The following is a 10,711-nucleotide window of genomic DNA, read 5'->3' on the forward strand; positions in this document are numbered from 1 at the left end:
CCTTTTAAAATATGAGACATTACATTAAGTTTTTAATGGAGATTTGATCATGATAGTATATTCCAGCAAAAAATCCCTTAATGTTCACATATTGTAAATAAATTAAGTATGTACTTGTTTCATCAGCCATCCTTTGTCTAAGTGTTTGAGGCTGTGGGGTAAACGGTATTCTCTTTTCATGGTCATCAGGCTCACTCTCAGGATCTTCATCACTGTTTTTCTTCATCCCAGTGATGACAGAGGTATGTTTTACATCCAAAGAAATATAGTCATCTTGGGTCCTGGCCAATTCACGTTTCCTGCGGGCTGCCTGAATAAAAGCTGCATCAGGGATATTTACTGAAAGAAACAAAGAAGGAGACACTGAAAACCAAGCACCAACAGAAATACATATTCCCTGTATTTAAATAAAATAAAAAGGCACGTTTTTCTAATTTTTTCACTATTCTGATAGAATGTAACTACACAGCTCAAAACTTACATCCATTACGAAAGAAAATTATTTTTATAGAGATTAAATGTAAATTAGAAAATTAACCAAATCTAGAAGTTTCAGAAAATATACTGATACCACTTCATTTTATCTTTGAGCTCTCTTATTCATCGGATGTTGTTGCTGACTTTTTGTTGAGGGGTATTTCTCACTTCCAGAAGCTCTGAGATTGTGAGGGGAGTAGGGATGTGGAGAGCTGAACATGGAGTTGCTGAGTCAATGAGAACTGTAGACGTGAGAATGATGGGGGAGAGGCCAGTTAAGACTCACAAAGACGGACGCTGTATTATGCCCTGCCCTACCCCAGACCATCCAAGCATATAGGGAGTGAGAAAGAAACTAAAACCACACAGCCAACTCAGTCTCTAAGGTCCTGTGGTGATTTCCACATGAATAAGTGAAAAAGTGTAAAGAAAATAATCAGGTTCATTGAAGAATATTTAAGTGACAACTTTTAATAGAGCCTTGCTTTAGTTCATTAGTTTTTTGTTTTCATGTTTACTTTTGAGAGAGTGAGAGCATGGGTGGAGTAGAGAGAGAGAGAGAGAGACAGAGGATCCAAAGCAAGCTCTGTGTTGACAGCACAGATGTGGGACTCAAACTCACGAACTGTGAGATCATGACCTGAGCCGAAGTCCGATGCTCAACCAACTGAGCCACCCAGGCGCCCCTAGTTTTAGTTATTTTATAGAGTATAAACCACATTAATGTGGACTCTTCCAACTCAAAACAAGTTTCTTCATGCATGATCTAAGCTGAAATTTATCTTAACTTTTTGGAAAAAGAACAGTTTCTTAAGCAAAATACTAAGGTAAACAAAATGGGAAAAGAAATTTTCACTATTTGAAGCACTTCAAAATGTTAATTAGGGATGTCAAGCCACCAAGGCTCAAGTAAAATGTTCTAAACTTTACCACAAACTGATCCAGATTCTTTTTTTTTTTTTTTTAAGTTTTTTTTTCTTAATGTTTACTTTTGAGAGAAAGGGAAAGAAACCCAGAGCATGAGCGGGGAAGGGGCAGAGAGCAAGCGAGACACAGAGTCCAAAGCAGGCTCCAGGCTTTGAGCTGTCAGCACAGAGCCTGATGTAGGGCTTCAACCCACGAACTGCAAGTTCATGACCTGAGCTGAAGTCAGATGTTTAACTGACTGAGCCACCGAGGCACCCATGATCCAAATTCTTTGAGAAACAGAAAAGGTCATGTGCCTGGAGATGTGAAAACGTTCTAACTTTTGAAACAGAAAAAAAGAGACAATTCAGAAATTACTGACCAAAATGCTTGACAGCAGTCCTAAGGAAAACAAAAAGTGCTTGAATTATGAAATGATAAGTGGTGATCACTAAAAATCAGTATGTTCATTAAGAACAAGGAATATCAAATCAAGTGATTTACTTTTTATAGACTAGTACTAATTTATAGATTAAGATCAGGGAAATGATGCAGGTCAGATGTTTCTCCATCCTCCCAAAGCATTTAATAGTTTCCTTGTGGATAATGTTAAAATGCGTGGGGAAAATTACATATTGCACTGGATTCTTAAGTGGCTGAATAATTACTAAAAAAAAAAAAGTTGATCATGAAGCACTGTAGTCATCAGCTACAGGGCCTCTGTATTTTGTCTTGTCTGCACTGCCCCTGTTTTACTGATCTTAATGTGATATGAAGATAAAAAGACATGTCTTTAAGGCTGGGAGGGACAGCTAATATAACCTAAAACAGAATTAAGACTCAAAACCTTCACAACAGGCTATATAGCCTTTCTTGATGCTGGTTACACATTAGTATCACCTGGAGATCTTGATAATCTACTGGCACCCAAGCTCCCCATCCCAGAGATTCAGATTCAGTTGATCTGAGGTGGAGCTGAGCAACAGTGTATTTTTACAGCCCTCTGGGAAACTTATTGTAAAATCAGGGTTAAGATGATATACTCAGGTTCAAATACTCAAGTGTATGAATACAAAAACAGAAATACTTGAAGTGGAAATGATGTTTGCAAATGACTTGGTGGGGTTTAATAAGTCACAAGGATGGACTCAGCAGTGAGATACTAGTTGTACATAAAGCTAATCCTCTCTCAAGCTACAATAAAGAAGTAAAATTTCAAGAGTATTATCCTCTCTTGTCTAGGCACCAGCATCTAGCTCAAAGGTTCCCACAGAGCAGATGCTGGCCAGACATGGAATGAATTAATAAAGTTAGCATATTGCTGTATAATAACAACATGCAGATTTATAAGTTAAATAATTTTCACATATATCGTCTTATCTAAGGAGTAGAGATTGAGATCATGCTCCATGAGTAACACACTGTATCTGCAACAATATCAAGGCAGATATTTCACTACTGGATCATTCTAATAATTCCACTGTATGAACAAAGAAATAAATGCACTCCTTGGTCCATGTACCAATCTCCAAACTTCTCCCATGCCTTCATATTTTCTCCAGAAGAAAAAAAAATGTATCCCTCACAGAACAAGTTTTCAACTCTCAGTGTTTCTGAAATGCACATTTCAGAACGGATAATTCTTCTCTGTGCTGTACTGTCCTGTACTCTGAGAGACACTTATCGTTTCTTGTCTCTAGGGCACTACAGGCCAACAATACCTCAGTCACAATGATGATTAAAAACTATCCCACACATTTGCGAACACTGTCTTCTGTCCTTAGGTGGACACTGCTACCAACACTTTATAACCACTGGCTTAAAAGGCCTAATGTGCCATCTTCTATAGCAGTACTGTGACCATTTAAATTCATCCAAATTCAAAATCCAGTTCCTTAGTTGCATCAGCCACATTTCAAGAGCTCCACAGCTCTATGTGGCTAGCGGCTAATGTACTGGACAATGAAGATACAGACCGTTTTCATCATCAAAGAAAGTTTTATTGGACAGCCCTCTATCTAGAATCTAGACAAGGCTTCACCTATCTACTAGGTTTCAATTCTTAATACTGGTTTCATCATTAAGCACTTTTGTACCTTGTGAACTTGTATAAGAAAAAAAAATTACAAGAGCCACTGTTTGTTATTTAATGTTGATAAAGCAGTTATTACTACGTTGCAAGTGTTTAAAAACGCATTTAGGGGCGCCTGGGTGGCTCAGTCCGTTTGAGCGTCCGACTTCGGCTCAGGTCATGATCTGATGGCTCAGAGCCTGGAGCCTGTTTTGCATTCTGTGTCTCCCTCTCTCTCTGCCCCTCCCCAGCTCATGCTCTGTCTCTCGCTGTCTCTCAAAAATAAATAAACGTTAAAAAAAATGTGTAAAATAAAAAAAATGCATTTAAACAATTACATTCTAAGTTAATTTATTTCTTTTATAAAACTACATAATTTTATTTTCTCAGAAGGGGTCCCAGACTTTATGAGACTGACAAGAGTCCACAGCACAAAACAAGTTACAAATCCTTAAGCTTGAGTAATAAGCCAGAAAAATATTTTCAGCTCTGTGAGCCATGAATTCTCTGATACAGCTTCTAAACTCTGTCACTGTAGAGCAAAAGCAGCCACAGACACTTATTTGCAAAAGCAGGTGATGGATCATATTTGGTTCACAAGTGGTAATTTACCAACCCCTGAACTGATCTTTCTAAAAGACAAAGATGGTCATGCCATTTATTTGCATAAAATTTTCAGTAGTTCTCCCAAATCCTGTATTATCTGACTCCAATTTGTCTCTCTGCATTTTTTGTTGTTCCTCTATCTTACGCTCCAACCAAATATTTTCATTCCAACAACTATTTTTAGTTCTCTGCATATGCTATGTTGTCTTCCCTAGAGTTTTACATTTGCTATGTCCTGTACCCCAAACATCCTAACAAATTCTTACCACCCTTCAGATATTGGCATTAATCACCAAGTGTAGCACACTGGTTAAGAACACAGGTTCTGGGGCAGATTGCCTGGGTCTGAATCCTGGCTCTGTCTCTTACAAGCAGTCTGACCTTGGGCGTGTCATGTAATGGAAAAGAGCAGTCAAATCTGGCACTTTGACAATCATTAGTAATGATGTACTTGCCTCATACTTCACTAGAGTTAGTTGTGTTATCAATAATAAGAACCACTGGTATAGAAAATACTATTAGAAATAAAGTTAACCAAAATCACAATATTTACCAACCTATTGACGAAAATTCTTCTTCCAGAGAGCTAGAGCTGTTGGATGATGAACTGTGATCATCTTTACTTTCTGGGGAATGATGTGTTTCACTCTCTTCATCCGTTGAAAGATCAACCATTCTGGATTCTAACAGGACATTTTTTGAATATAACAAAGAGTCAAGATAGTGGAATCAATAACCTAAATTCTACACAACACATAGCATATATATAGTACAGTGTTTTAATTTTCCTCCATGTATTTGAAGCAATGTACAGATCTTTCTCCATTTCCATTGTTTCTGAAACCAATGGATGATCTAATACATGTACAGACTTACCCTATTTATACAATCTACTTATCTAATAAAATATTCTCTTAAAAGATGCAATGAGAAAAGGAAACCATACAGAAAAAAAAAGACAACAAAAAGTGAAGGCACATTTAAAACAAGAAAGAAAAATAATGGTGGTGAAGTTGAAAAAAACCTAATGTACACTTACTATATGGTAGGCACTGAAATCTGTTTTACAAGGTCTATTTCACACAATTGTAGAATTTCACAATTCCATAAAGTAAATGCCTGCTATTATTGATGAGGACATTAGGGACTAGAGAGGCTAAGTAACATGTCCAGTGTCACAAAGTTACTAAGTGGAGAAGAGGGCTTTCAATCTAATTTCACTCAACTCTGGAATTTAGACTCTCTTTCTACCATATTTCAATGGCTGGTGGCAAGCAGTCCTGTAATGAGCACTGTGGTCTCAAATCACGAATCTCTTTGCTTCTACTCTGTGATTTTGGAAAGGACAGTCTGCCAAACAGTCTATTAAACAAAGATAACATTAAGAGATAACACCCATAAGGGTGTTGTGAGAACTGAATGAACAAAATGTGAAGGAATTCATGGTATTATTGACAAGAAAGGGCTTGTCAGTTCACAATTATTTTGTATTTTTTTATGAATTTTAAAACTTAAAGACTACATAGTACTCTTTATCTTTTTTTAAATTTTTTTTAATGTTTATTTTTGAAGGAGAGAGAGACAGAATGTGAGTGGGTGAGAGGCAGAGAGAGAGGGAGACACAGAATCGGAAGCAGGCTCCAGGCTCTGAGCTGCCAGCACAGAGCCGGATGCAGGGCTAGAACCCACGAACTGTGAGATCGTGACCCGAGCCCAAGTCAGACACTCAACCAACTGAGCCACCCAGGCGCCCCAGTACTCTTTATCTTAAAAATGTCCCACAATTAACAGACCTATGTAGAGTTAAAAAAAAAAAAAATCTGGAGTTAAGATCAAAACTTAGAAGACAAAGGAATACAAGTACAGATTCCCTCTTTCTTTGCTACTATTTATGACAACCCCTACCTGTTCCCAAAGTGGATGAACACCAGAGCAGTGGTTCTCGGAGCATGGTCCATCAACCTCTGGAAGTCCCTAGGACCCTTTCAGAGGGTCTGCGAGTTCAAAACTACTCTCATCACAATATTAGCATGTTATTTGCCCATTTTAATCTGATGCTATTTATATAATGAAGCAACAGCAGAGGCGGGTAAAACTCTTGGCTTCTCAGTATAAATCAAGACAGTGGCAGCAATGTGTAGTAGCAGCCATTGTATTCTTCATCACCATGCACTGCCAGGAAAAAAAAAATCCAGTTGCACTTACCATCCTCAATGCAGCAGTTAAAAGTCACTAACTTTATTAAATCGTGACCTTTGAGTCCATATCTTTTAAATATTCTGTGGAATAAAATGGAAGTGTGTATAAAGCACTTCCGGGTCACGCTGAAACACAATGGTTGCCTCACTGAAAAGCACTTGTGTGAGCAGATGCAAGGTGAACTAGCCACGGTCTTCAAGGAGCAATACCATTTTACTTGAAAGAATAACAAATTCTAGTTATTTCTACATGTACAACTGACAAATTGTCTCAGAAATGAGTAAAGCTGTGCCTATCACTTCCAGAATTAGAGATTTCAAGTGAAAACTGGAATTTTGTAAAACATATCCTGCACCGTGAGCATCTTTGCAATACTTAAAGACTGATGATTAGCAGTAACACAGCAGTAACACACTAACAGTAACAGATTTTGGGGGAGATACTGTATCATAAAATGTACCAACATTTGCAAACTCTGTGAACCAATGCTTTCCATAGTCCGTGCATGATGCAACCAATCATGCATGGGCAAAAGTTGCATTCAAGTGCAAAACAGACCCGTGGATTTTAATTTAACAGACTGGGGAAAAAACCTGACAGATAACTGTTTCAGCTGCTTGTTGCAAACTGACCTTTAAGAAAGTACTGTTTGTTGACCTTTGTTGTAACACCAAAGCAGAACGCCCTCAATCATCTAAAAGGCTATTAAGTATTCCTATTACACCCTGTACCTGCGGTTTTCTTTTCATATTTCAAATGAAACAACCTATCACAAGACTGAATGCAGAAGTATCAAGATTTGCAAATGGAAAACAATGTCACTCACTAGTTTTTTGTAAAATAGTTACATGGGAGAGAATTTTTTTTTTAACCTCAAAACTAACTGAAAACTGCATTCTTATTAAGCTCCAATTCTAACTGAAACACATTTTATGTAAACATCTTCATGCTGCTTAAATTATAGATTTAAAAACGCAAAGGTACTTCAAAACTACTGCACTGTAGTTCCCGCCATTATTGGTACAGTCTACGGCGTCTTCAATTCATTGTGCTACCTGGTGACATCCACCGTCGTTGTAATCTGCGTTCCCGCAAATAACTGATGAAAAATACAACAAGCAAAGGAAGCGTGCCAAGTCTGTCACCTAGATTCTTCTGATGTACTATTCTGGTTAAGTGTTTTCTAGAAAGCTAACTGGGGACATTTCCAAAAGTACATGAAACTTTCCCCTAACAGTACCAGAAAGCTTTTTTTTTTTTTTTTTTTAATTCTATGACGATTAGGTTCTTCGTAAACAGCAAGTACCGCACTAAACCTATAACTGGGGAGAGTTCACCCGACGGTGCGAACACGCACGAGCCACAAACCCCAAAGGACTCTTTGTGGTCGCCCCAAGGAGCCCGACTTGGAGATGCGGGCAGCGGGCGAGTGAGTGCTGGGAAGCGTGCAGTCTGGCTCCAGGTCGCCGGAATTCAGCACTGATGGAAGTTAGAGCGGTCACGGGAACCACCGGAGAAGCCCGAGGGCCTCTTCCCGCAGCCCCGCCCCTCGCCCCGCGTCACGTCGGCTCCCCAGCAGCCCAGCCTCACCTGGGACGTCGGAGCCTTCAGCGCGCGGAGCCGCCCCCGCGGCGCGCCGGGAACTTGCCCACACTCGGCCACGACCGCGAGGGCCCCGGGCCCGAGCACGCCAGTGCGTCACCTCCGCGCGGCCCCCGCCACTGGGCGGCCCTTCCTCTGTAGGGCCCGGGGCCGCCTGCTCCCCCGGAGCCTCGGGTTCAGCAGACCGCTCCTCGGCGTCATCGCTATCACTGGAGTGGGCTCGGCGCTGCCGGAAAGTCCTCTTCGGCCTGTGAGCCATAGCTGAGGCCCGGGCGCCAAGCGCGCGGTCTCTTCCGGTACCCGCCTGCGGGATCTCTGGCGTCCACGCTGGTGCGCGCTCCCGCTTATAAGGCCTGGCCGCCGCGTGCGCGCGCTCGTTTCGCGCGCCGTCCGCTCCGCCTTCGCCCTGCGCATGCGTGTTCTGCCTCTGTTGCTCTTTCTATCGAGTTCGGTTCCCAGGGCCGCCCTGGTTCTCTGGGCTGGCCTTGCAAAGTGCTCTCTTTGCAAGGCTTGGCTGTGCTGTAGTGTTATGTGGTTGAAAGAGTCCCGTAGCCTCCTCGCGGTGAGCGCCACGATGGGCAGCACTCACAGGCTCTCCTTGTGCAAACCCTATCTAGGAATCAGGCACTATACCCACATCCTAGACTGGAACTGCATCTGCTCTTCTCTCTCCAACCAAGAATTAAACAAAAAAACCTGAAGTGGGTGGGGGTGGGGGGGGTGGGGTGGGGAGGGTGGTGGGGAGATTGCTTCTGAAAGCTAAACAGTAAAATCTACACATAAATGATAGGTGCACGAATGAGCAAATATCAAACAATTGCTCTCAGGTGGCAAGGTTTCAAAAGAACCTGGTTAAATGCCCTGGTCCTTAAGAAAAAAGAATATCTGAGAACAGAGAGTGATGTTGACAAAGATGCACAGCTGTAAGAAGGATGGCAAAAACTGTGGGAAACTTGGACTGTATTCATTAGCCCTTCGGAGAGTGAGGAAGCCTTCACCAGGGACTCTGCGTTGTTGGTCTCCTTGGTAAAGCCCATTCTTATTGGATGCCTCTGATCATACCATCTGAAGCAAATAAACATTCAGTTCATTTAAATTCTCTTGCTGGGCTTTTCAGTCCATGCTTTAAAGTTCACAAGTCTTTCCAAGAGGCTCGTGGAAAAGATTGTTTTAAGAGAGAAATTTCCAGGTGCTCACCTCCCTCCGTACGTAGCTGCCTGAGAACCCCTACATTCATGCAGCTTCTGCCAATGTAGCCTTTCCTCCCCTTCTTATGAAGAAGAGACACGATCCTTTGTCCATTCCAAATGTACTACAGTACATACCCCCACACGTAAAAGCCTTTGCAGCATGTAAAATTTTATTGTAGGACAAGAAAAAAAATACCTCTGAAGTCATCATAACAATTCTGGAAGTCAGAGGTTTCCAATGGCTTACTTTCAACAAAAATGGAGGACCAGTAGCGTCAGCATTGCTGAGTTGGTTAAGTAGCCTGCAGACTCTTGATTTTGGCTCAGGTCATGATCTCACGGTTTGTGGAATCAATCCCTGTGTCAGCCTCTGCCCTGATAGCATGGAGCCCGTCTGGGATTCAGTCTCCCTCTCTCTGCCCCTTCCCTGCTTGAGTGCATGCATACGTGCTCTGGCTCTCAAAAACAAAACAAAACAAACAAACAAAAAACTTTTTAAAAAGTGGAGGGCCAACTGGAGCTGTCAACTACTCAAAATAATGTTTAATTATGAATCACTGATTTTTGCATGGAGTTCAGACAGAGTTCCAAGAATAGATAGGCATTGAGAAGACATACCCTTTCATATGTGGAGGGTTTTCTCAGTGCCTGTATAATATAAAATCAAAATATAATAATGTAACAATTAACCCTATACCATTGTAGCAATAAGTTACAGCTGTCTGTGGGTGCATGAACTAATGTGTGTGGGCAGACCATCTTTGTCATTATGGGATACATTCCCAACAAAAATGTTCTTTTGTCAAAAAAATGTAATGTGTTTTGATGTATTTATAGTGTGTTTTTCAAGCGTGTTGAAGTCCACTGGCCAAAAGCTACCAGGAGGACACTAAGTCAAAGTTTATTTACCTTGTCTCAGAAAAAGAACATACCGACCAAAGAAACCATGCATTTCTTTGTAAGAGGGAGTAGAGTGTGGCTTATTAAAAGATTTGAGTTTGTGGTAGGAACTTTTTTTTCAAGTTTTTAAATTCTAATTATTTAACATACAATGTGATATTTGTTTTAGGTGTAGAATTTAGTGATTCATCACTTACACCCAGTGCTCATCAAAAGCACCACCTTTAATCCCCATCACCCTATTTAACCCGTTCCCCTACCCTCTTCCCTCTGGCAACCATCAATTTGTTCTCTATAGTGAAGAGGCTGTTTCCTGGGTTTCCTCCCTTTTTTGCCCCCATGTTCCTTTGTTTTGTTTCTTAAATTCCACTTATGAGTGAAATTATATATTTGTCTTTCTCTGTGTGAATTATTTCCCTTTCTGCTGGGAGTTTTTTTTTAATGTTTTATTTATTTTTGAGAGAGAGAGAGAGAGAGAGAGAGAGAGAGAGAGAGAGAGAGAGAGAGAGAGAGAGAAGCAGAGAGAGAGGGAGACACAGAATCTGAAGCAGGCTCCAGGCTTTGAGCTGTCAGCACAGAGCCTGACTTTCTGCTAGGAGATTTTTGAGAGCTTGGGGAAGCAGGGTCAGATTTCGATTGCATAATGTCAAAAAGCTGGGAGAGTTCAGCACCTGGGTACTTTAGTAACTTTTTTCAAGAAATGGGAGGAACAGAACAAGAATCTGGGGTTGGAGCGTCATTAGCAAGAAAGTGGCAGTCA

The 10,711-nt window shown here is 40.9% G+C and overlaps 1 protein-coding gene across 4 annotated transcripts in view; it reads right to left on the reverse strand.

Moving 5' to 3' along the window:
- Positions 1 to 8,164, reverse strand: part of GCFC2 (GC-rich sequence DNA-binding factor 2) — a 56,504-nt gene extending 48,340 nt beyond the window's left edge. For 3 of the 4 annotated variants that reach the window (XR_006960157.1, XM_047068377.1, XM_047068379.1), the window contains exons 1-3: positions 7,850 to 8,164; positions 4,618 to 4,743; positions 115 to 339 (exon numbers count right to left, since the gene is read on the reverse strand). Coding sequence is in view for 3 of the 4 variants with exons in the window: in XM_047068377.1 (XP_046924333.1) it covers positions 115 to 339; positions 4,618 to 4,743; positions 7,850 to 8,120 (622 nt within the window). In the remaining variant the exon portion in view is untranslated. Of the gene's footprint in view, positions 1 to 114; positions 340 to 4,617; positions 4,744 to 5,965; positions 6,233 to 7,314; positions 7,812 to 7,849 lie in introns of those variants that run through there. The other variant, XM_047068378.1, reaches the window with a different exon arrangement.
- Between the last annotated feature and the right edge of the window lie 2,547 nt (positions 8,165 to 10,711).

The sequence above is a fragment of the Lynx rufus genome, unplaced genomic scaffold (assembly GCF_022079265.1).
Source record: "Lynx rufus isolate CCGP_SWC_20201006 ecotype Redwood Valley unplaced genomic scaffold, mLynRuf1.p SCAF_8, whole genome shotgun sequence".
NCBI classification, from domain to species: domain Eukaryota; kingdom Metazoa; phylum Chordata; class Mammalia; order Carnivora; family Felidae; genus Lynx; species Lynx rufus.